General features: G+C 44.9%; 1 protein-coding gene across 11 annotated transcripts in view; it reads left to right on the top strand.

Annotated features, from left to right (window-relative positions):
• The window catches only part of GNG13 (G protein subunit gamma 13), a 106994-nt gene that overhangs the window by 48909 nt on the left and 32044 nt on the right, over positions 1 to 26041 (top strand). For 4 of the 11 annotated variants that reach the window (XM_073361756.1, XM_073361755.1, XM_073361753.1 and 1 more), the window contains exons 1-16: positions 3393 to 3974; positions 4862 to 4988; positions 5418 to 5511; positions 6444 to 6594; positions 6718 to 6880; positions 7420 to 7545; positions 8154 to 8216; positions 10041 to 10163; positions 11173 to 11328; positions 16219 to 16272; positions 18307 to 18524; positions 19744 to 19820; positions 22957 to 23067; positions 23926 to 24012; positions 25356 to 25463; positions 25683 to 25804. In XM_073361756.1, the coding sequence (XP_073217857.1) occupies positions 3869 to 3974; positions 4862 to 4988; positions 5418 to 5511; positions 6444 to 6594; positions 6718 to 6880; positions 7420 to 7545; positions 8154 to 8216; positions 10041 to 10163; positions 11173 to 11328; positions 16219 to 16272; positions 18307 to 18524; positions 19744 to 19820; positions 22957 to 23067; positions 23926 to 24012; positions 25356 to 25463; positions 25683 to 25804 (1886 nt within the window). In that variant the 5' untranslated portion in view covers positions 3393 to 3868. Of the gene's footprint in view, positions 1 to 3392; positions 3975 to 4861; positions 4989 to 5417; positions 5512 to 6443; positions 6595 to 6717; positions 6881 to 7419; positions 7546 to 8153; positions 8217 to 10040; positions 10164 to 11172; positions 11329 to 16218; positions 16273 to 18306; positions 18525 to 19743; positions 19821 to 22956; positions 23068 to 23925; positions 24013 to 25355; positions 25464 to 25682; positions 25805 to 26041 lie in introns of those variants that run through there. The other 7 variants (XR_012161080.1, XR_012161079.1, XM_073361752.1 and 4 more) reach the window with 6 other exon arrangements.

The raw sequence follows: 26041 nt of genomic DNA, 5'->3' as shown, positions 1-26041 counted from the left end.
GGTGCAGGGGGTCTCTGGCTGGGGGTGCGGGCTCTGGGCTGGGGCTGAGGGGTTTGGGGTGTAGGAGGGGGCTCTGGGCGGGGGTTGGAGGGCGGGAGGGGGCTCTGGGCTGGGGAGGGGGGTTACGGTGCAGGGGGTCTCTGGCTGGGGGTGCGGGCTCTGGGCTGGGGCTGAGGGGTTTGGGGTCTAGGAGGGGGCTCTGGGCTGGGGATGGGGGGGTTGGAGGGCGGGAGGGGGCTCTGGGCTGGGGAGGGGGGTTACGGTGCAGGGGGGTCTCTGGCTGGGGGTGCGGGCTCTGGGCTGGGGCTGAGGGGTTTGGGGTGTAGGAGGGGGCTCTGGGCTGGGGATGGGGGGGTTGGAGGGTGGGAGGGGGCTCTGGGCTGGGGCAGGGGGTTACGGTGCAGGGGGGTCTCTGCCTGGGGGTGCGGGCTCTGGGCTGGGGCTGAGGGGTTTGGGGTGTAGGAGGGGGCTCTGGGCGGGGGTTGGAGGGCGGTGGGGGGCTCTGGGCGGGGGTTGGAGGGCAGGGGGGGGCTCTGGGCTGGGGATGGGGGGGTTGGAGGGTGGGAGGGGGCTCTGGGCTGGGGCAGGGGGTTACGGTGCAGGGGGGTCTCTGGCTGGGGGTGCGGGCTCTGGGCTGGGGCTGAGGGGTTTGGGGTGTAGGAGGGGGCTCTGGGCGGGGGTTGGAGGGCGGGGGGGGCTCTGGGCTGGGGCTGAGGGGTTTGGGGTGTAGGAGGGGGCTCTGGGCGGGGGTTGGAGGGCGGGAGGGGGCTCTGGGCTGGGGCAGAGGGTTACGGTGCAGGGGGGTCTCTGGCTGGGGGTGCGGGCTCTGGGCTGGAGATGAGGGGTTTGGGGTCTAGGAGGGGGCTCTGGGCTGGGGAGGGGAGGGTTGGAGGGCGGGAGGGGGCTCTGGGCTGGGGGTGCGGGCTCTGGGCTGGGGCTGAGGGGTTTCGGGTGTAGGAGGGGGCTCTGGGCGGGGGTTGGAGGGCGGGGGGGGGGCTCTGGGCTGGAGATGAGGGGTTTGGGGTCTAGGAGGGGGCTCTGGGCTGGGGATGGGGGGGTTGGAGGGCGGGAGGGGGCTCTGGGCTGGGGAGGAGGGTTACGGTGCAGGGGGGTCTCTGGCTGGGGGTGCGGGCTCTGGGCTGGGGCTGAGGGGTTTGGGGTGTAGGAGGGGGCTCTGGGCGGGGGTTGGAGGGCGGGGGGGGCTCTGGGCTGGGGCTGAGGGGTTTGGGGTGTAGGAGGGGGCTCTGGGCTGGGGCTGAAGGGTTTGGGGTCTAGGAGGGGGCTCTGGGCTGGGGATGGGGGGGTTGGAGGGCGGGAGGGGGCTCTGGGCTGGGGAGGGGGGTTACGGTGCAGGGGGGTCTCTGGCTGGGGGTGCGGGCTCTGGGCTGGGGCTGAGGGGTTTGGGGTCTAGGAGGGGGCTCTGGGCGGGGGTTGGAGGGCGGGAGGGGGCTCTGGGCTGGGGAGGGCGGTTACGGTGCAGGGGGTCTCTGGCTGGGGGTGCGGGCTCTGGGCTGGGGCTGAGGGGTTTGGGGTGTAGGAGGGGGCTCTGGGCGGGGGTTGGAGGGCGGGGGTGCGGGCTCTGGGCTGGGGCTGAGGGGTTTGGGGTCTAGGAGGGGGCTCTGGGCGGGGGTTGGAGGGCGGGAGGGGGCTCTGGGCTGGAGATGAGGGGTTTGGGGTCTAGGAGGGGGCTCTGGGCTGGGGTTGGAGGGCGGGGGGGGGCTCTGGGCTGGGGCTGAGGGGTTTGGGGTGTAGGAGGGGGCTCTGGGCGGGGGTTGGAGGGCGGGGGGGGCTCTGGGCTGGGGATGGGGGGGTTGGAGGGCGGGAGGGGGCTCTGGGCTGGAGATGAGGGGGTTGGGGTGTAGGAGGGGGCTCTGGGCTGGGGATGGGGGGGTTGGAGGGCGGGGGGGGGCTCTGGGCTGGGGCTGAGGGGTTTGGGGTGTAGGAGGGGGCTCTGGGCGGGGGTTGGAGGGCGGGAGGGGGCTCTGGGCTGGGGAGGAGGGTTACGGTGCAGGGGGTCTCTGGCTGGGGGTGCGGGCTCTGGGCTGGGGCTGAGGGGTTTGGGGTCTAGGAGGGGGCTCTGGGCGGGGGTTGGAGGGCGGGGGCGGGCTCTGGGCTGGAGATGAGGGGTTTGGGGTGTAGGAGGGGGCTCTGGGCGGGGGTTGGAGGGCGGGGGGGGGCTCTGGGCTGGGGCTGAGGGGTTTGGGGTCTAGGAGGGGGCTCTGGGCGGGGGTTGGAGGGCGGGGGCGGGCTCTGGGCTGGGAGGAGGGTTACGGTGCAGGGGGTCTCTGGCTGGGGGTGCGGGCTCTGGGCTGGGGCTGAGGGGTTTGGGGTCTAGGAGGGGGCTCTGGGCTGGGGTTGGAGGGCGGGAGAGGGGTCTGGGCTGGGGGCTCGGGGGCTTGGGGTGGGGCCCAGGCCACAACTCCTGTCAGTCCCCCGACGGCCCGGCGCGCCTCGGCCTGCGGGGCCCCAGCACGAGCAAGACCCCCCGGCCCCCCCCGGGCTGTCGCGCGCCGCGGCGGGGGCCCCCAGGGAGCCCCCGCCCGCCGCGCCAGGAGCCAACATGGCCGCCGCGGCGCCCGCCTCCCGTCACGTGACGGTCGCGGCTTCGTTCAGTCCTGGCGGAAGCGCCGGTGCCGGCGCCAGGTCCCGGGGCCTCCGCGCGGGGTCGCGGCTCCGGAAGTCCTGCCCGGGGAGTCAGCCGCGAGAATTGAAAGCGACGGCGGCCGCTGTTGGCGGCAGAAGGGCCGTGGCGGGCGGTGTGTGAGGGGCCGGCGGGGGTTGCGGGAGGTCTGTGGGGTGGCCGGGGGAGAAGGGGGTCTGGGGGACAACGAGGGCGAGAGTGGGGGATCTGTCTGTGGGTCAGGGACAGTGGGGGGTGGGGAGAGAGTGGGGGGGTCTGGGGGTCGGGGACAGTGGGGGGTGGGGAGAGAGTGGGGGGGTCTGGGGGTGGGGGACCGTGTGGGGGTGGGGAGAGAGTGGGGGGGTCTGGGGGTGGGGGACCGTGTGGGGGTGGGGAGAGAGTAGGGGGTCTGGGGGTCGGGGACCGTGTGGGGGTGGGGAGAGAGTGGGGGGTCTGGGGGTCGGGGACAGTGTGGGGGTGGGGAGAGAGTGGGGGGGTCTGTGGGTCGGGGACAGTGTGGGGGTGGGGTGAGAGTGGGGGGGTCTGTGGGTCGGGGACAGTGTGGGGGTGGGGAGAGAGTGGGGGGGTCTGTGGGTCGGGGACAGTGTGGGGGTGGGGTGAGAGTGGGGGGGTCTGTGGGTCGGGGACAGTGTGGGGGTGGGGAGAGAGTGGGGGGGGTCTGGGGGTCGGGGACAGTGTGGGGGTGGGGAGAGAGTGGGGGGGGGTCTGGGGGACAACAAGGGTGGGGAGAGAGTTGCGGGGGAGAGGGGAATGGTCTTTTCAGCCCGTTTCTGGCTTTCCTGGCCTAGTTCTGCAGGGACAGTTGAAACCACTAGTCAGAAGTCCAAATATTTTAAAAAAAACAAAACACTTTTTAGTTACTTTCATGTGGGGCTTTCCATGTTGTGGGTGGTGTTTGCGTAACGTTTTCTGGGCTGCCAGCCAAAGCATCTGTGGGATTTAAAGGCTCCTAGGGGGAGCAGGGTGGCCTAGCTGATAGACCACTGCACTGAGACTCAGGAAGCCTGAGTTTTATTACTAGCTGTGCTGCTGGGCAGCTTTGAGCACATCACGTCCCCTCCATAAGCCTCAGTTTCCCAATCTGTAAAATGGGGCTAATGCTCTGTAAAGCACTTTGAAGCCTTTTAATGAAAAGCTCTATGTTAAGAGCAATGTATTGTAGCAAAGTGCAAAGTTCATTTCTCTCCTCTAGTCCCAAATTGTTTTTTCTTTTTGAGGTTAGGTATCATGGGCCCAGAACAAGGAGGTGCGCAGGAGGAAAGTGTGATCCTGATAAGTGATGATGAAGCTGAGTCTCCTCTTGGGAACTCAGTCCTGTTAGTTGAACCATTGCGTAAGTGCTGTGCTTTTGCCTTATGTAAGTCTCTGCAAAGAGACTTTTTTTAGTTCAGATTTGTTTTGAGTATTACTACTGCTTTTGAGTCTCCAAGCCAGTGTATGTAGTTCTAAAATCATCAAAGTGTGAAGGTGCTTCCTCTGTCTTGTTGCAGTGTGTAATCACCACGAAAACAAAAAAGAAAATTGACTAACCAGGGGCAGCAATAAAACTGAGTATAAACAAAATGTTTGTAAATGCACTTATTAAACAAACTGGAAAAATAAGAATTTTCCTTTGTACAAAATACTCATTTAAAAAAAAAAAAGAATTTTATAAGTGGACATTGTCCCTCTTAAATTGGTATCCATTACATTTAATTCCCTTAAAGGGCAAAGTATACTTAAGGAAAAGTATTTTAAGTGGTTTTGTTAACCATTTCCCCAGAATCTAAACTTTCATCAGAAAGTGGAGCCTTTTCTCTTCTCTCTCCCAGGGAGAAACCAAAAAACGGAGAGAAAGCAAAGGTTCTTCTGGTATTTCACATCTTTTTTAAAAAAATTCAACTTAAGATCTCCAGAAACTTTAACTTTTTTTTTTAAGCACTAAGTAGTTTTAAGTTGTTAACAAGTTTCTCTAAATACGGCTGGTGTGTGGTATCAAAGTACCAGTAGGATTTCCAATGCCTGTCCTGCATCAATGTGAATAACCTCTTTAATTTCTGTTGCGGTGGTGCCAGTCATAGAGCAGGACCCAATTGTACTAGGCTCTGTTCAAACACTGGACAAAGACCATCTTTGCCCCAACATGCTTAATGAATAAAAACCAATAGCCAGTTTTGCTTTTAACTAAATCTGCAATCATTTTACTCTGAAATAAACCACAGTGTATTTCCCTTTTTACAGAAAAACCTATTCTGGAAGACAAAGCTGAAGAGATTGTGGATGAGGAATGTGAACTAGTAGTTACTTTCTGTAAACAAGGGAAAGTGATGCCTCATGCAAGATATGACTGTATGACACACCCATTTGAGTATGTTCAGTAGCATAGTGGATAATATGGGTTTCCTCTTTTATAGGGAGTAATACCAGATTTTTTTATTATTGATATTTTGTGTGCATTTATTTAATTTGTACTAAATTTCAATAGAGGAGTCTAAAAAAACCCAGTATCAGTGATATCTTTTTTTTATGGCTAGAAAATTTAAATCATATAATTGCAATCAGGGCACAAAGCAAGGTCTCAACTTTCCTGCTGGGCCACATGCTATTCTAAAATACCTTTTCAAATTAGTGCCTTAGTGCTATATATTAAGTTTTACCAGTGTAAGTTTATTAGCTTATTTTGTTAAATAATTGTGGCAGGGTTTTAATAATTAAAAAAATTGTCATGAAGTAGAAGAGGAACAGAACAGTTATTTAGTGTATACTATAAATAGTGTTCTGCTTTATCAACCTACAGGCGAGCAGAATGTGAAACATGTTCACCCCTTGAGAACAATGCCAATATCTGTGATCAGTGCTACTGCTACATTTGTGATAAGCTAGCTTCTGAGGTAAGGAAGGACTTAAGGTGTAGTTATGAAACACAGGCTTGAGTTGTCCAAAGTGAACCCCCCCCCCCCCCCTCCCGGATTAGCTTGATATCAGAAATATTCAGATTTCTCCACTTTTTGTTGCAGACCGTTTTTTTAAAAAAAAAAAAAAGCTAAAATTTTAAAAATGTGGAATTCATCAAAATATTCTAGCTCTTTATCCAGATTTTAGGGAGGTTTTGAACATGGAGCCAAGTGTTCTATAGAAAATGGTTCATTAGCTCAAAAGTGGCTTAAAATTATTTTCAGGGTTTTTTTTTCCCTAAATTCATTAAACTTTGTAGGTTTAAACTATATGCCTTTCATCCAGGAATGACAGCGCTTTACAGATCCCAAATAATTAAGCCTCTCAACATCCCTGTGAGTTAGTTACATATGTATAAAGGCTTAATCTTTCTAAGATCCAGTTCTCACTCTTTCTAGATCAGTCTGCTTTTCATGTAAATTCCTCTTCTATAATAGTATTTCCAGTTGTTGGTTAATATGCTCACTCCAGTATCTTAAATTTGGATTTTGAGTACACTGGGAACGATCAACTGAAAGAAACATACTAAAGAGTAACTAGAACTAAAATCTCCATGCTCACAACCAGTCAGACCTTGAATGGCTGTTTTATATTCTTTAGTCTAGATCTGGTGATGTGTGAGAAGAAGTACTACTTTGTAATTTTGACCCAGATTTATAGTGTAGATTATGTCATTCCAGGCACAGGTATGTTACTGTACAGTTTGTAAAATCAGCTAATGTTTGCATAGGAATATGCAGTAGCTCAGTATAAAAGATACTTAGCAACATGGATACAATGTTGACCTCGCTGAGCAAGGGATCGTAACTAATTTTTGTTTTGGTTAACTTGAATGCAATTTTTCCTCTTCCTTTCCCCCATAAAACAGTGCCAAAACTGGACAACCCCTTCTCACTGTCACTGCAATGCACATAATAAAAGCACGTTCTGGAAAGACCAGCGTGGTTTGGCCTTGGCTGGTGTTCTTGTGATGTTCAACTTGGAGCTCACAGATATAGATGCAGACCTTCGACATGGTGGTAAGCATTACGCTTTTGTGCTATCCCAGAATCAGCGAGGTTTAATATATAGGACTCTTTATGAGCATAACGCTTGTCTAGAAGAGAGCCTATTTCAGCACTCTTTCCTCTTCAATCCCCCAGGAAATCTTCTGATGAAATTTGTCCATGAACTTTCAGTGGAATATAACAAATATCTGGTTGGTGAGAGAGTGTCTCCTAATTCACATGAATGTTTCTGTCACCCAAAACGGGGACCTGGGCAATGTAATGTCTGCAGACAGCGCCATATGGAGCTTATATACAGGTAACTCTGATGAGAGGGTTCAGTGAATTTGCAAGGAATGTTTTTTTTTTTTTTAATTCACAGGGATTTGCTTTCCAGTAGGTAAAGCACAGTTTATGACAACCTAAGATTAATAATTAGAACAATGCTGTAGAAAACTCACTTTTTTCCCTCTTGCAATATGTTCCACTGGCCAGTTAGGCCAGACCAGGATCCAGTTCAAATGAACCCCTAAGCTTTAGTGTCTGTCCTTGTGTGACCAAATATTTAACAGTTTTTCCTCACTGTTTATAATTCATGGAAGTTTAAAACTAAATTCTGCTTCCTGACTAGAATAATTTTTTCTGGGGTCGGAGGGTCCAATTTCCATCCCATCCATCCATTCCTTTTAAATGTTGCTGTGTACTTTAAACGACTTGTATCTTTCCCTTGAAAGAATCTGAAGTATCGTGACTAGTCAATTTAAATGCTAACTATAGAATTTTGTGCAAACGCTTTTCATGCTGACAAACCAGTTCAGTGCAGATATACTTCACCGTAAGGACTTTTAATTCTCCTAGGTATTCTGGCGTTTTTGCACTGGTAACAACATTTTTAAATCAGGCAGAAAAAGAGAATCCTAAAGCTGCTGCTGTCATGCTCCTGGGAGCAGCCAAAGAAATAGCACTTCATAAAGACCCTGCTCAGTAAGTATTCCAGCTCACCCTCTAATCCCTGAGTCACTTTGCTACAGTTGTGGCTTTTCGCCCCAGATGATTTATAACTGAATAATGGCAGAGCTTAAAATAATTTCCAATCAAAATTGGAGAGAAATTGGAAATCCCAAACAAACGGGGAGGATGGTCTCATAGCTGATGATTGGATTGCAACTTCTACTATCTGGACTTTTTATGAGCTTGGGCAAGTCACTCTATCTCTGTCTCAGTTCCGCATCTTTAAAATGAGTAATAAATTTCCATCTCTGTTTTGCGTTGAGCTTGTAAACCCTTGCCTTGAAGAGCTATCTCTTGCTATATATTTGTACAGCGTCTAGCATAATAGATGCCCTCACTTCAGTCAGGGCTTTAAGTGCTACTGTAATACAGATAATAATAAATGTAGAAGGTACTCAATGCATTGAGTTTATTGTAACTTAGAAAATATTCCAAAGTATTTGCAAACAAAGTTCAGTGAGGTAGATGCCATCTGTTTATGGAAACTATATTTTTCACTTGTTTTTCTCTTGTCAATTTGATTGCTTTAAAACCAGTCCTAGGAAGAATATGTAAGCACTAAACTAATGCATTTGTTTTAGGAACTTGCAAAATCTTGGTGTCACTGCATCTTTGAGGATGGCTGTACCTTGTCTAATGGAAAGGTAAGACTTTGGTTAGTTTGGTGTGAGATTAAGATGTCAGTGAGATGGTAGTTGGCTGCAAAGTTTCTACTGTTGTGTTACAAAGTACATGAACACATCAGATCCTCAAAGGCCACCTTCAGTTACTGAAGTGTTTAAAATAGCTTTGGTGCTTCAAATCTAAATTTCCTGATATAGAATTCCTTAAAGATGAATTGTATGGCTCTAATACGGAGTAATACTAACTGTATCCGTAATGTTACACAATTACATTATATAAACCAGGATATATCAGTAGAAAAGTATCGAGAAGCAGCCGTGTTAGTCTGTATTCGCAAAAAGAAAACGAGTACTAGCGGCACCTTAGAGACTCACCAATTTATTTGAGCATAAGCTTTCGTGAGCTACAGCTCACTTCGTCGGATGCATGAAGTGAGCTGTAGCTCATGAAAGTTTATGCTCAAATAAATTGGTGAGTCTCTAAGTTGCCGCTAGTACTCGTTTTCTTTTATCAGTAGAAAAGGTTAGTTAAAACTTACCGTTCTTCTAAATTTCTTCCAAAGCCTGGGAATGGGGACATGTAACACATATTTCTTCGCTTAACTCAGTTCTTTCTTTAGCTTTGCAGTTTACTTTTAATAGTAAATCCACCAGCCAGAAAGATAAGAACTGATTTTTGGGAAGACTTCAATCGTATCCCTCCCACTATTTCCCTAATTTGAACCAATGGCCAGGTACAGCCTACATCTGTCCTAATTTTAAATGACTGCTTTTTACATTAAGGAAATAATTCTTTTCAAAGGTAATGCCTTATCACTTAGATTGTATACTGTATGTGACAGGGACCATCCTCTTGTTCTGTGTTTGTTCAGCACCTAGCGCAAGGCGGTCCTGGTTGTGACTAGGGCTTCAAGAGAATAAAAACATGATCTTGAAAGAACATGAAATAAGATTTTTTTATTTTATTTTATTTTTTTTTTTGCTCCCCAGTCTTCCTTGATTTGTTAAGGAGCTCCCACTTAAGTCAGAAACAGAAACCACTCTTGCAATATCAATGGTTCACGTCAGAATGGACTTCCTACTCTCTGCTACAAACCTATTAAAAACAAAGTGTATTTTAATGGCATTTGAAGTTATTTATTTAAAAGGACAGTGTCAGTTTAAAATCTTATACTTTAAAGAATCTCAAATTTTAAATTTTAAATAGAATTGAAATTTTTTACCCACTGCTGTTCTGTTTTTGTTTTTGAATTTTGACTGCAAATGATCTATCTAGTTTGGTACACACTGGCATGATGTTGCAAATAGTGCGTGAGGATCTTTGATTTAAAAAAACCCCACAATAAATACTTAAGTTTTCTGTTTTTAAAATTCATACTGGTTCTAAGTGTGGTGGGTGTTCTTCCACCCCACGTCCCCAGGTGCCACCTGGAATTGGGGTACCACGGAGCCCTCGGACTCACCTGGGCTCCCTCTCAGCACTGTGCCGCTGAGACCAGCGATAGACCACTCCCGGTCCTACACTTCCACCAGCATTCACACAGGCAAATCACAACTTTCCCAATGTCACCTCACATGACTCCTCTTGTACAAATTACATCATAATTATATCATAATCATACCCCCATGATGCATATGGGTATAGTGTCACAGTAAGTCTTATAAAATTGTTTTTATACAAAATCTAAATTTTAATCCAAAGTGTCCTTTTGAAATTTTTTATAAAACACTATAGACTTGTTCCTAATCAGAAAAGGGAACTGACCTAGTGAACAATTCAGCTGGCTTAAAAAGATTTTACTCCCATCTCTGACTTTTAAAACTAGTTTATTTTTGTAAATGCAGGATTACAACACAACTTCAGAGGATGCTTGTGCTGTGTGACTTTCCAAAAGTTTTATATGAAAAGTTCATTAGTTTTTTCCAGACTATCTTGCTTCCGTCTCACTGCTATGCCTTCTCAAATAGGTATGTTCTTTGCTTCTATTGACTAAATGTTATTACTCAGTGGACTTAAATGTACTCAAGTGTGAAAGGGAGTATTTACATGTTATATCCATTGGGATTTCTAATGTGTTGCCACAACAGAGTGTGGCCAACAACCTGAACTCTTGAAATCTGTCCAGAGACTAAGCCTGGCATATGGTTTAATAGAAACTAGCTATAGTTTCCTACTAAATATTCCTTTTACTGGCAGTCTGGGAAATGGAAGCTTAAAACAACAGGGCTATATCAGACTTGCTTTTATTTGCCTTTAGAAACTGCAGGAAATGGTCAGAAGTTGTTTGTAATAGTGACTGTAAGCATTCATTATGATATCTCATATCTTCATAATACCCACATTGTCTGCCTGGTACTTCCAAACAAAATTACTGAAATTCCTTGGAAAAAGCGACATGGTGTCATGCTTGTGTGATTTGTGGACATTGAAATTAGAACTGTCAGTACTTGGGTGGCAAACAATTATTTTTAGATGCAGTGGTTCTGTGGTCTAGGTTCTAAGATGTTTGGTTTATCAAACTCAAGATTTACTGAGTCAAATATACTGTGAGCATTATAATGACTTACCAAGAAGAATTAGTCTAGCATGATCAATACAATCTCTGTAGCAACCCAATCATATTACACAAATATGTGTTCCAACACAATTCTCTTCTAAAGGATAATTGTCCCGAATACTGGTGATGTATGGCCCCAAGGTCTGCTAGTAACTAGCTTAGTGCAGGTAGTGTCACGACTCTATGTGGCTGCTAGTAGCTTCATTCTGCTGCCATGACTAACGTGGGGTCCATCAAGTTAAATTTTCCGAAATGAGTCATAACCTTTGGAAATACTATCGTAGTCCATGTTGCACCCAACCTTAATGTGGGGGGAGGGGGAGTTGTGGTATTGCAGTGATATGGGTGTCTCTTTGCTCTGTTCTGTGAATTCTTACAATAGTTTTTAGAAAAGTATTGTCTTTCACTTCAATTTTCAGCCTAAACGTGGTGCCGTGGGATCATGGATTACTGACAACTGTCTTAAAAGGCCAGAACATCACTGGTCAAAGAACGCAGAAAGGAAAGAAAGTATTTCTGTGGGAAGTACTTCCTGTCATACAGGCTCGAGTAGAAAAAATGGAAAACCAGGGACAGTAAGTTCTTATCCATCTTTTGAGTACTTGAGTTCTGCATCATATCAGCTTTATATAGTATGGTGTCTTTCAAACACCTAGAATTGCTGCTGCGCTTTGTGTGTGTTTCTTTAAAAAACAAAACAAAAAATTTACTGACAGCTTGTAATGAGTGTTTTTCCATCATGCTTTATAAAGACCATCCAAAGGAGCTTCTGACACCTTATCGGTCTTAAAATGTACAACTCACAAAAAAGCTTGCTTCGTCTCTTCTACGCTCCTTTTTTGTCTCTTTAACTCCCAGTAGGTCTCAGCAGACATGCCAAACGTGCGAAAAAAACACAGAAAATGGGGATAATACCTATCTCCCAAGGGTGTTGAGACTTGATTGATGTTTACAGAGCATTTTGAGATCACTGGATAAAAAGCACTGTAGAAAGCTAGTGAATTGTTAGACAGGTTTCAGAGTAACAGCCGTGTAGAGAGGTGCTTGATCTGCTTCCTGTAAGGCCATAAGTAGTAATGTTAACGGTATCTTTTGGGTTTTGGCTCTGAAACTTCTTACAAGATTGATTAAACCTTGATAGGTCTATGAACATACAGTTAACACATTTGGAACCTGTGCAAATGGCTCTTTCAAACAGTGTATAAAGGTAAATTTTCTTGCTGGGTAAATTGCTGTCTGTACTGACTATACCTTTTGTAAAGGTTAGATCCTATAATAGCAGCTGCCATTGGGGATAGAATGGAAGCTTTTTCCAATTAAATGTTAATTGGGTTCATTCAAAACTTTGTATCCATTTTTATAAGAAAACTGTTCCTTTTTTTTTTTTTTTTTTTTTTTAATTCGTATCCAGTTTGAATGTTAAGGGCAGTTCAAGGTACTTGACATTCATGGTTCTGTCTAGACAAATCTTCATGGTCCAATTAAAGATCTGAATGGTTTGGGCCCCAGTCATGTGAGTCAACCCTCTCATTTGATATGCCACCACAGCACTTGCTACCAGAACCCAGATTTCAACCCTCATTGTCTGGGTTCTCTGTTAGTGGATTCTTCCTTTGGGATTTCATAGAATCAAGAATATCAGGGTTGGAAGTGACCTCAGGAGGTCATCTAGTCCAACCCCCTGCTCAAAGCAGGACCAATCCCCAATTAAATCATCCCAGCCAGGGCTTTGTCAAGCCTGACCTTAAAAACTTCTAAGGAAGGAGATTTTACCACCTCCCTAGGTAACGCATTCCAGTGTTTCACCACCCTCCTAGTGAAAAAGTTTTTCCTAATATCCAACCTAAACCTCCCCCACTGCAACTTGAGACCATTACTCCTTGTCCTGTCCTCTTCTACCACTGAGAATAGTCTAGATCCATCCTCTCTGGAACCACCTCTCGGGTAGTTGAAAGCAGCTATCAAATCCCCCCTCATTCTTCTCTTCTGCAGACTAAACAATCCCAGTTCCCTCAGCCTCTCCTCATAAGTCATGTGTTCCAGACCCCTAATCATTTTTGCTGCCCTTCGCTGGACTCTCTCCAATTTATCCACATCCTTCTTGTAGTATGGGGCCCAAAACTGGACACAGTACTCCAGATGAGGCCTCATCAATGTCGAATAGAGGGGGACGATCACGTCCCTCGATCTGCTTGCTATGCCCCTACTTATACATCCCAAAATGCCATTGGCCTTCTTGGCAACAAGGGCACACGGCTGACTCATATCCAGCTTCTCATCCAGTCCCTAGGTCCTCGTCCCTAGGTCGTTTTCCGCAGAACTGCTGCCTAGCCATTCGGTCCCTAGTCTGTAGCTGTGCATTGGGGTCTTCCGTCCTAAGTGCAGGACTCTGCACTTATCCTTATTGAACCTCATCAGATTTCTTTTGGCCCAATCCTCCAATTTGTCTAGGTCCCTCTGTATCCTATCCCTGCCCTCCTGCGTACCTACCACTCCTCCCAGTTTAGTATCATCCGCAAATTTGCTGAGAGTGCAATCCACACCATCCTCAAGATCATTTATGAAGATATTGAACAAAACCAGCCCCAGGACCAACCCCTGGGGCACTCCGCTTGACACCGGCTGCCAACTAGACATGGAGCCATTGATCGCTACCCCTTGAGCCCGACAATCTAGCCAACTTTCTACCCACCTTATAGTGCATTCATCCAGCCCATACTACTTTAACTTGCTGACAAGAATACTGTGGGAGACCATGTCAAAAGCTTTGCTAAAGTCAAGAAACAATACATCCACTGCTTTCCCTTCATCCACAGAACCAGTAATCTCATCATAGAAGGCGATTAGATTAGTCAGGCATGACCTTCCTTTGGTGAATCCATGCTGACTGTTCCTGATCACTTTACTCTCCCCTAAGTGCTTCAGGATTGATTCTTTGAGGACCTGCTCCATGATTTTTCCAGGGACTGAGGTGAGGCTGACTGGCCTGTAGTTCCCAGGATCATCCTCCTTCCCTTTTTTAAAGATTGGCACTACATTAGCCTTTTTCCAGTCATCCGGGACTTCCCCTGTTCGCCACGAGTTTTCAAAGATAATGGCCAATGGCTCTGCAATCACAGCCGCCAATTCCTTTAGCACTCTCGGATGCAACTCGTCCGGCCCCATGGACTTGTGCACATCCAGCTTTTCTAAATAGTCCCTAACCACCTCTTTCTCCACAGAGGGCTGGCCATCTATTCCCCATGTTGTGATGCCCAGCGCAGCAGTCTGGGAGCTGACCTTGTTAGTGAAGACAGAGGCAAAAAAAGCATTGAGTACATTAGCTTTTTCCACATCCTCTGTCATTAGGTTGCCTCCCTCATTCATTAAGGGGCCCACACTTTCCTTGGCTTTCTTCTTGTTGCCAACATACCTGAAGAAACCCTTCTTGTTACTCTTGACATCTCTCGCTAGCTGCAGCTCCAGGTGCGATTTGGCCCTCCTGATTTCATTCCTATATGCCCGAGCAATATTTTTATACTCTTCCCTGGTCATATGTCCAACCTTCCACTTCTTGTAAGCTTCTTTTTTATGTTTAAGATCAGCTAGGACTTCACTGTTAAGCCAAGCTGGTCGCCTGCCATATTTACTATTCTTTCGACACATCAGGATGGTTTGTCCCTGTAACCTCAACAGGGATTCCTTGAAATACAGCCAGCTCTCCTAGACTCCTTTCCCCTTCTTGTTAGTCCCCTAGGGGATCCTACCCATCCGTTCCCTGAGGGAGTCGAAGTCTGCTTTTCTGAAGTCCAGGGTCAGTATCCTGCTGCTTACCTTTCTTCCCTGTGTCAGGATCCTGAACTCAACCAACTCATGGTCACTGCCTCCCAGATTCCCGTCTATCCCCACTATATGCTATGCTTCCCCAATGGATTTCCCATTCTCATTTGTTCCACTGGGAAATCCATTGGGGAAGCATAGCATATAGTGCTGTTATAATGGAGAGAGACAATTACTAGTTTCAACAATGAGCGACAGCTCACTTCATCGGATGCAATCATTCGGATGTAGCTCACAAAAGCTTATGCTCAAATAAATTTGTTAGTCTCTAAGTTGCCACACGTCCTCCTTTTCTTTTTGTGGATATAGGCTAACACGGCTGCTACTCTGAAACCTAGTTTCAACAATGTGCATTCACACACACACACATCTTAATTCCTGTTTTTCAGTGGGTGCTGCACAGGGAGTAGCCTTTGCAGTTTCCAAATCACGTTAGTCCTATGTAGCTTGTACAGCTTGGCAATCATGCTTAAGTACATGTGTAAGCTTAAGTACAGACCAGGATTGAAGGTTCATGTAGGGGATGTTAGATCAGGGATGTAGACAATTTCTAATGCTTTCAGTTTCTTCAATGCTTCATGGTATAGAGCAGGGGTGGCCAAAGTTACTGACCCTCGGAGCCGCATACGACAATCTTCAGAAGTTCAAGAGCCAGGGTTTGCCTGCCAGGGCTCAGGGCTTTGGCCCCGAGACCATGCTCCCCCCTGAGCTGAAGCCCTGACACCTCCCTCCCTACTGCGCTGAAGCCAGAGGCAATGTGAGAGGGGAACACGTAGGGTCACATGCCCTCCCAGATTTTTGCCAGCATTTGCTGGCCTTGCTTGGTCATATGGTGCTGCCGGGCCCCCTCTCTGCATGGCAGCTGCTGGAGCCAGCAAGCTGGGAGCTGCAGGTATAGACGCTGCTTTTGCTGCTGTCTCCCACAGAGGAGCTAAAGCAGAGGCCCTTCCCTGCAGCTCCTAGCTGTTTGCTGCTGCCTCTCCATGCAGAGCTAACACCTGGGAGCTGTTGGGAAGGACCACTGAGGGAAAGGGGTGTGTTTTGCTTGGGTGGTATGACTCAAGCTACGGGGCGGGGGGGACACTGAACTTTTAAATTGTGGCCCCACACATACTCAGCAGGCACCAGTTGTCTGTGGCAGAAGCTGCTAGCCCCACCACTCTGACGCAAGGCAGAAGCTCAAAGCTCCCCTCCCAGCCACCCAGCCTGGTAGGCGAAGAATGGGGTGGGGGGTGCCCCTCCAGGAGCCACACTTTAACTGTGAAAGAGCCGCAGTTTGGCCATATATGGTATAGAGAGAAGGAAGGCAAATTCCTATTGATTACACAGCTGGTGTTTCCACTGAATTTCCACAACCAGTACCACAGTGGTGACATTTTCCTAGATTTAAATATTGAATAACTCTGTATTGGTGAATGCTGCTTTTTTTTTTTAAATCTATCCAGGGACGTCAGTAGTTTTGGGGCTCATCAGAAAACGAGATAGCAGCAGTTTTATTTACATCCAGGTCTTTTTTTTTCCTTTTTTTTTTTCTGTACATAAATGTCTTCTACGTGGGAGCTATTGCTTTGTCTCATTAATTCTCATCCGTATTCCTGCTTCATCTGTTCAAAATGTAATGCCGCCTCTTCTCCTCCCTTCCTTAGTTATAAGGAAATAGTTCGCTACTTGAAAGCTGTGAAATGTAATGACATTCTAGGGTAAGTGGCTTTTTTAATTTTTATCTTTGCTTTAAGATTTCCCTGTCTGTGTCTAATCTTCAGTAAAATCACACCTTGAAAAGAAATGATTCTGGTTGGCAGACTTTCTTAGCTGCTGAACACAACATTGCATCACTATTGGCTGGTAAATGTAATTGGATCCAGATTAGATTTTTTATTTATTTTTATATATATAATATATAAAAAACATTTGTAGGCCTGGGTTGATATGAGTAATTAAGAGGGGGGAGGCATGTTTCTTGGAAGACAAAATTTGGAAGATAAATAGATCAGCAGGCTGAAAACAGAATGTTTGTGCTAGCTCACTGACCCATTTACTTATCTTAGTTAAGATAGCTTGGTCAAACAGTCTAAGATAAGGGGAAGGAACTGTGACTGACTTCCCCGGGGTGCACCCTGGAACTGGAGTACCGCTGAGTCCTCTGGCATACTAATCTGGGCTCTCTCTCACACTGTGGCAAGCTGCAGACCGCTCTTGGTCCTGTACTCTCACAAACCTTTGCACAGGCGGGGACACACCCAGGTGCAGTTACATAATGCTTCTCCTCACCCACTCATGAACTAACAATAGAGAGGCTGCAGCCAACTCCCCATGCCTCCCTAGCCTTGCACCCTGGACTGTACCATCTTGCCCTGGTCAAAAGCCTGGCCAGTGTAAGTTTATTACCCAGTCTGCCTCTCCCTCAGTGTGGAGAGGACAATGCATCAGTTTTTGTTCCTGAGCAGATTTCCCCCAAACACTTCTAGCAAAACACACTGTTTTAGGTGTAAAATATAAAACCAAATTATTAACTACAGAAAGATAGATTTTAAGTGATTATAAGTGGTGAACATACAGCTCAAAGCAGATTACCTAAGAAATAAAACAAAATGCAATCTAAGCTTTACAAACTAAACTGGATTTGAGTCAAGCAGTGTCTCACCATGTTAGATAGTACAAACAGTCCACCAGCCTTCCATACACAGGCAGGCTTTCTTCTTTCCCGCCTGGAACCTCCTTCCCCAGTTCAGTCTTTATCCTCCAGTGTTGTGTTGTAGAGGGAGTGAGGCCAAGTGATGATGTTACTTCCCCCTTTTTATAGCTTCTTTCATGTGGAGGGAATTTCATTGTCTCAAACAAGCCCCCAGCAGTTTGTGGGAAAGTATAGGCACCAAAATGGAGTCCAATTTCACATGATTTAGTTGCATGCCCCTGCATGCTTCGATGAGTCATGGCATCCATTACCCATATTTTGGCTGAAGTGTCCACAGGAAAGCTTATTAGGTGAGGCTAAGCTTTTCCTATGGGCCATTACCTTAAATAGTTCATTCACAATGTGCTGGATGTAAGCTACTTTGTGAGTGTTACCCAGGAGCAAACACGTTTGAAATACAGATGCATAGTCAATATTAGTAACTCCAGATACAAAAATGATACATGCATACAAATAAGATAATTATTCAGCAAACCATAACTTTTCCATTGACACCTCACATGACATGTTTTGTACAAGATGCATCATAATTATGTTCTAATCCTATCTTAATAATATCACTATGGTGAATATGGGGTGCAGAGTGTCACAGGAACACCCAGGGAACCATTTACAAAGAGCAAAATAACAATGAACAAGAGAAACTGGGATTGTAAAGAGTAGGTTGAACATGGACAGTGCATGGGCAAAGCATGCTGTAAAGGGACTGGTTCCTACAAAGTAACCAAACCAATCCCAAAATGTGGAATGCCGTGTATAGTAAATGTAAGGAAATCTGTAAATGTACATAAAGGAAGATGGTTTCTCTGTAACCTTGGATACATGAAGTACCCTACATCCACCCCCTTCATTCAAGTCTAATCAACTCAGTGTAGCGTTGCTGTATGCCAAATAAAGATACCTGAGTGACAAAGTCTGGAGTCAAACTGAGTTCTTGGGAAGCCAAGTGGAAAGAGGTCTCAAAGGAAATCCTGGTAATGCTTCCATGTTGTTAATGGCATCCACAAAAATCAAATCTGCAATCCTTTCTTGTATCCAGGTTAAGAAAGCTTAGAGATAAAATCCCATTCTACTTGTGCAAAAGTGGAGACTTCGTTAGTGCTGTACATTCATTGTTGCTTCCCTTCAATAACCTTGCATGCTGTACCGCCTGCCGGATAACCCCTTTCCAGTTTGAGATCTACCTAAAGATGTTCAGAACTGGGAGTGTTTCCTGTGGAAATAATTTTCATGACCCTGGAGAGTGGATTTCAATTGGCAAGTATTATTTGTTGAAGTGCTTCTTGCTTCCGTCCCACTTGACTATGGTGGTGTGTGGTTATCTGTTTGGATTAAATCTAACATGAGATTTATGGGACTTCAAACTCAGCCATAAATTAACTTGGTTAAAGCATGGTACATAAGTGTTCGTGAGGAACAATGCTATTTAAGTTTTAGACTCAAGCAGAAACTACTTTGTTTTATCATGCTCTAACTTACACAAATGCTAACCCTTGTCAGCCATTCAGCTCCTTTTTGTTTGTTTGTTTTTTTAAAGGACTGCTTTGTTAAAAAGTGCTGAGTATTAAACCCTTTCATAAACCACAATGTACACAATGGCACACTGTCATTACCCACACTGTCATGATGTGTTAGCCTTGCCCTTGAACACATGAGTGAATGGACCATAGAGACACTGAGACCCATTTCACCAAAGGCATTTGCTCAAGGTCAAGGCTGATATATCGGGATAATGTGGGCAATGTATATATTGCCTTTGTATACATTGTAGTTTATTAGAGGGTTTCTGCTGAGACTATTGTGATAATAGACCTTGGTACGCACAGACTTGCCCCACAAGAATGAGTCTGATACCACAAGCTTATTTCACACAAGTCCACTTGATAGCTATTAGTGGTGATATTTGAAGGAGCATGGGATATTTGAGCACAATAGTCATGTATTGTAAATGTTCTGTACCCGGTGAGAAGATTTATTCCAAGTGATATGTTTTAGTACCTTTAATTGCTTGTACATATCCCTAAGGACTTTGGGGGAGCATATTACAACTGATGACTAGAATCTAGAATTGTGGCATGAAATATTGTAAAGTAGCATGGACACTTCTCATTTCTATCCCCTCTTTTCTTTATGGGTGTTTAAATTGTATCCTTATACAGATTTAGTCACGGATTCTGTGACCTCTTTTTGGCTTCATGCTGTCAGTTGCCCCCTTTCTCTCCCCACCCCACCCCACCCCCCTGGTTATTTTTAGTAATGTCACAGACTGGTCACTGGCTCCTCTGAATTTTTGTTTATTGCCTGTGACCTGTCTGTGACTAAAAATAACCAAGACAAAATCTTAACAGTATGTGTGTAAACATTACTGTACTTAATTAAATCTGCCTCCTGGTTTTTTTGGGTTTTTTTTAATATGCACTTAATTTCCTTCATTTCTATCAGGTTTAAGGAGTTGTCTACTTTTTTCCTTCCTTAGGTTCTCCTTTGAAGACCTCTGTTCTCATTAAGCATGCACTCAAACTCCTTTACTGCAATCTGTCATTATACAGGAATGTGAGTGTTTGTATTAATCTTATGCTTCTGTTAGTTTCTGTGCAGTTCTGTTTGTCTAATACAAGAGCACATTGTTGAGTAGCCTCTCTTTTTTTCTGACTTTATACCAGGTTTCGCCCCAAACTTTAATACTGTACTTCTGTGTTCAAAACATTTGCAAAAGATAATCCTTTCAATACCTCGGCAGGCATTGGCTCCTTTCCACGCTTGGGGAAACTGAGGCAGAGGAGCTGTAATTTACCCAAGACCACATACTAATCAATGTCAGACTTGGGGGTTCCTGGCTCTTAGCCCTGAGATCAGTCCATCAGAGGTACAGCAGGGTCCAATGACAAAGTAGAGATCGCTGTGAAGCTGTAAAAAGCAAGATGATGAAAAGGGTTGGTTGATTGAACTAGAACCTCATCAGTTCATTTTTGGTCAAATGTCCCCTTATGTAGTCCAGTTCTCAGTGAGTTGACATGAAAGAAGATGAAATTTTGTTGGTGGTTATGTAAAGGGGAAAGCAGGGTGGTAAGGAAGAATTCTGCCAAAAAGTAAAGAGAGGCTTGTTTTCATCCTTTGCTAACGGCAAGGAAGTCAATGAAGGAAGAATGGAGGAAGCTTAAAGAATGTTTCATTAAGGCAGTGGAGATAACATGGTTAGTGGTAAGACTGGGGTGAATAAGATGGTGGTGGAAGTCTGATGTACAAAACAAATTAAAAAAATTATTCAAAGTTTTGAGGAATTGTGATAGAGACAATTTAAAATGCAAACAAACAGGCTAAAAAGGCAGTTGCTAAGGTAAGAATGGAGGCTGAAGAAGAATTACACAGAAAGATGATAGCAGGAAATTTGGCTTTTGGGTTGATGAAAGAGAAATAAAATATGAAGAAATCTTTGCGTGAAGATCGGGAGCTGTGTGGTGTCTAACCCTAAAGAAGTGGTAGAGGTATGGAAAAACTATTTCTGAAGGCCATTAAATGAGAAGAGAGTTGTTGCAAATGCAAGCGCCGCTGACAGCTATAGGAAAGTCTCAAAAGGTATCCATCTCTGTACAGGAGGTAGAAGAAACATGGAATAACATGAAGAATGGTAGAGTAGTTGGTGAATATGAGAACTGTGGATATGATCAAGGCAATTGGAGGTACTGGAGTAAAGTGGCTACCAGATGACTGGATTGATTGTGCCCCTCTGGAAGGGTGAGGATAATGCAAAAGATTCTAACATTGACCAGGGCATGACCATGTTAAGTCAACCCTTTAAAGGCCTTGAGAGAGTTTCAGAGGCAAGGTTGAAGTGCAAGGTGGAGGAAAATATAGGAGAAGAGCAATGTGGCTTTAGGAAGGGAAGGAGTACTGTAAATGCAATATTTGCAATGAGACAGATGCTTGAAAGACTGATAAATGGAGGGCGTTACTGCTGTGTAGCAGTTATTGATCTTGAGAAAGCATATGACTTGGTACAGTGGGAGCTGGTGTTTTGGAGTATGGAGATGAATGGGAGGGGGACTTCAAGATGTGGAGGAGATAGAAGAGCTGTATTGAGGGTCAAGAGCTTAGGTGTTAACAATATTGGAATTTTGGAGAGTTTTGTGATGACGGTGAGCTTGAGAGAAAGCACTGTGCTGTGAATCCACTTCTCTTCATCCTAGTTTTTGGAGTTAATTAGTAGGAGAACCAAGCCTGTGGGGAGACAGAGAAAATGAATATATGTTAACCATCCAGCCCTTTTGGCAAATATGGTATTGGAGTGGGCATCTGTGTTTGAAGATCATGATTTGAAGGTAAACACACAGAAAAGGAAGGAGGGAAGGTGGAAGAAGAGCTGTTGGCTGACATTTTAGGAGAGAAGCAGAATCAAAAGAGGTTTGTGTACTTGGGAAGTATGCTTAGTGCCATCAAGAAAGATCTCAAACTGAAAAGAACCACCCAGTGTGTGTGGGCAGTAGGAGTCCTGTGGGACAGGCAATTAAGTAACAAATTTGAAAGGAGAAGTCTGTGCTGTGTTGTTTTTTCCCTTTCTGATGTATGGTTTGGAAACAGTGAGTCTCATGGAGATAGAATAAAACAAGATACAGGTCGTAGAAAATAATATACTGAGAAGATTGTCAGGCAAGTGGAGGGTAAACAGTGCATAGAAGAAACTAGGGGGAAGATGAACTTGGGATTCTGATGGACTGGAAAGTGCACGTTTTAGTGGGCTGGACATGTGACAAGAATGGGAGAATGACCACCAAAGAATACATGAGTGGAAGAGGACAGCAAGGAAAACATGGAGGACTGAGGATGTGATGGAAAGACTGTCTGTTGAGAGAGTTTGAAGAGAAAAGGACTGGAACTCCAGGACCTATGAACCTGAGCTATGAGCTGGAAGGAGTGGTGAAGAATTGCATGCACCGCTGACCCTGTGTAAAAGGGAAAAGCAGTCTTAAGTAGAGCTGACCACTGTTACCACAGTGTCCTGACCTAGAACAAAGCAAATAAAACTTACTATGGTGGTGTGTGTGTAAATTTTTTTTTTTTTAATACACTAAGCAATCTCTGATGGGCAGATTGTCAGCTGGTAGAAGTCCATGGTATGGTCTGTGACACTGACTTCAATGCAGCTATGACAATTGTACCAGCTGAAGGTCTAGCCCTGAAGCCTTTTGTTGTAGTGTGATAGCTGGGCAGCCTTGCTTCAGGTGAAGCACAATGGGGATACTGTTTGTATAACCTAAGGGGAAAAGACAAGCCCCGTATGCTCCAATGTATAACTCCAGAGTGTGGTCAGCACAGTGACTCTGAAAGTAGTATCTTGGACACACTGTTGCAAATATCTGTGCTCCTCCTGACTTTTTCTGACAGGTCAGATATTACCATTTCACTGTCAGCACTACAGAGTCACGCGGGAAGAAACCTCTGTGTTCTGTCTCTCTCACTCTGGTTTGTGGTACATAAAGCGGAAAACGTTGTTTTTTGTTGTGTGTGTTTTTGTTTTTGTGTTGTGTGTACCATGCCGGAGACACTTTTTATCCAAAGAATTATGTACTTTACTTGAAAATATAATATAATTACCGTGTTCAGTCTTTCTTTAGATCTAGAGACTGATTGATTCAGCAAACTTCACAAAAGTCTGTGGTTTTGTTAATTGAAAGTTTTTACTGTGTTTCAGCCAAAATGCTGGAGCTCCCTCATCATGGTTTTGGGTAGTAGCAGTACTCTGGAGAAAAACGGGCATCTCAATGCTGCCTCACTGAAAGAGCCACCACACGACTTCCAAGAGGTAACTGATGCCACTTTGCAATGGAGAAGCTTTTGCCTTGTGTTCAATTATTTTCTTCAGTTTGGGGATTAACTCATTTTGGAGTCTTGGGAATGGATCCATGTTGTATTACACCATCAATTTAATTTGGCACATGCCAGAAGAAAACCTTGCATGCCAAGTCTTAACCTTTCCATACGGAAATGCTGACGTGTTTTGGCCTTAGTCTGATACGCTATTTGTGTCCCATCTGGTAACTGCATAGGAGTTAGTTAATTCAGCATTAGAGAGACATGGTGGTCGAGGTCATATCTTTTATTGGACCATCTTATGTTGGCTTTCGAGCTTACACAGATCTGAAGAAGAGCTCTATGTAAGCTCAAAAGCTTCTCTTTCTCGCCAACAGAAGTTGATCCAATACAAGATATTACCTCACCCACATTGTCTCTAATATCTTGACCAACACAGCTATAACACTTAATTCACTATGGCATTTAACTGTTCTGGGTGCTGATTCCAGATCTCTTAGCTGTGAAGTGCACTGGATAATTATAAAACCGGGAGGGGAGGGATTTAGTTTTAAAGGAGGTGTTTTAGGGATAACACAAAAGGTCAATATTTCTGTAACAGAATATTTTCTAAACACAGTAAACCTAAAGCACAGTTATAGTAATACAAGCATATTTAGGGGGACTGCTGAGGATGGACTATACAATTATAGCATTCCTCATAGATATAACAACCAACCTCCATAGTGAGCAGAAATAGGACTGAAAACACCCTATGCCAAAGAATTAAGTTTTGGACACGGTTTGACATTTGTTGAATACTTGGGCTCCTTCTTGCTCTGCTTGTGACTGTCATAACTTCCTGTTGCAGATGGTAATGTCTGTATCTTGCGTTCTTCTAAATGAACTGAAGACAAAAGTCAATGTTTCTCTGCCGTCAAACATTTTTTCTGGTCCTGTAAGTATGTAATGGTGAATGAGAGAGGTGATTGTTTTGAATAGTGGACTTTTGATTGCACTATTGGATTTGAAAATAGCTGTCTTTAATTCAAATGTATTAAATGCTTTTGAAATAGGATGAGAATCTTTTTAGGAAGTGGCATAGGAATTCCTAGCACAGTCTAGTGGTTAGAGCAGAGGACTGGGAGCCGAGACTCCCAGGATCTATTCCTGCCACTCTGTGACCTTGGACAGCTGTCGCCTCTCTGCACCCAATTTTACCCATCTATAAAAGGGGGATAAACTGACTTCAATTTCTGTATTAGGATTAGTTGACCCGAGAGGTAAGTATGGCTTTAATCAAAGTGGAGACCACCCTTTATACTGAGAATCAGCAAATGCTTGCCTCAGCAGAAGTCAACATCTGCTATTTCATACCCATTAGGAATTTTCGTCAAAAAAAAATCTGGGAATCTCTCCATTTTGGCCATGAATTTAAGCAGGATGGGCTGTCTTCAAACTAACTGATCCGAAGTTAGATACAGTGGCTGCAGCTTAATGGCAACCCTGATTTTAACTTCTGGTTAATATCATTTGGCTGGGAACCAATCCAATCCCATTGACTTGAATGTTAATGGCATTCGGATATTGACAACAGGTGTGCCACTTATTGAGAACTTTTCTTTGGAAGAAAGGCCCCAGCTGCAGGCAGGCTTGCAGGGCTGCAGCCAGGGAAGGTATGTCCCAGTGCTTCGTTCCCTGGCTGCAGCCCCACAAACCTGCCTTCCAGTCTACTGGCTGCTACTGGATAAGACAACTTTTTGATGGCAGTTTATGGGTTGGTAATAAGCAAAATCTACTATAGTTGGAAAACCTGGCTGTCCATAATTTAATAATCAGAAAGCAGATAGTTGTATATAGTACCTGATTTGTTGAGGGTGAGCATGATGAAAGTTACCCATAATTAGGATATGTTCATTTACCTAAGCAAACTGATTAACACTGAACCATTATTTCCTCAGAGGAAATAAAAGGAGAACTTCTTTCCTAATTGCGTAACTCAAATGTCAGGATTTTCTTGGTCCTTGTAACAACACTTGACCTACTTAACAGTGATGTTGTAAGCCTTAATGTTTGTAAGGCAGTTTGAAAACCTTTGGTAAAAGGTGCCACAGAAGTGCAAACATACAATTCTCCTGCCTTGTGACAATATGTTGTCATTGACACCTGTGCAAAGTCCGTGTAAAACAGAATGGCAGCAATTTACACCTGATGTGAGCGGCTGTAAATGACAACACAAGGTACAAGGCCATGGAGAATCAGGCCTTACATGTTTCTTAACATCTTTTCTGAATCTTCCAGTTACAGATTGAGGCTAGTCTTATCCTCACAGTGCAAGCAGTGCAGCAGATGCTTCTAAACGACCTTCCATACTTGAGTTCCTTTCTAGAAATAACACTAGCTTTCGGGGTAAGTCCTAGAATCTTCAACTGTAGTAAATTACAACAAATGATGCTTAAAATGCTATTAACAGCATATTGAATTTTATGCACGTTTTTGTCAAGTTTTATATTTTGTTTTCTTTATATTTAAACTTTACCAGTTATTTATTTTTCAGGGATTTCCAATGAAATGAAGTACTGTAGCGTAGAATTCTTTCGATAGCTTATTCCTCTCTTTACCTACTAGAATAACTTCTGGGCTCTGAAGCTATTATTAAATGGCCTTTCCTGTGAAGAACACATTCTCCATGGCACTATTAACTTGCTTCTGAGAGATCTGAATTTTCAGAAGGCAACAATGTTGCATCTGTGAGTAAACGTTTTGTTGAGGTCTGATCCTTTATCTGTGGAAAAAGTTAAATGCCAAGGCTGTGGGGTTCCCCTCCCCTCCTCCCCCAGAGATGTATTTTGTGGGGTGGGTTATAGACAACCAGCTAATTGTCAGTAAGACATGGCCAAACTTGTTTTTTAAAAGCTACCCTAAAGAATAGAGCCCTGCTCAGATACAAAATTTATATCCATGGAGTTGCAGGGCTCTAGCAACAA

The sequence above is a fragment of the Lepidochelys kempii genome, chromosome 10, assembly GCF_965140265.1.
Source record: "Lepidochelys kempii isolate rLepKem1 chromosome 10, rLepKem1.hap2, whole genome shotgun sequence".
NCBI classification, from domain to species: Eukaryota; Metazoa; Chordata; order Testudines; family Cheloniidae; genus Lepidochelys; species Lepidochelys kempii.
This window is presented reverse-complemented; position numbering and strand designations above follow the sequence as displayed.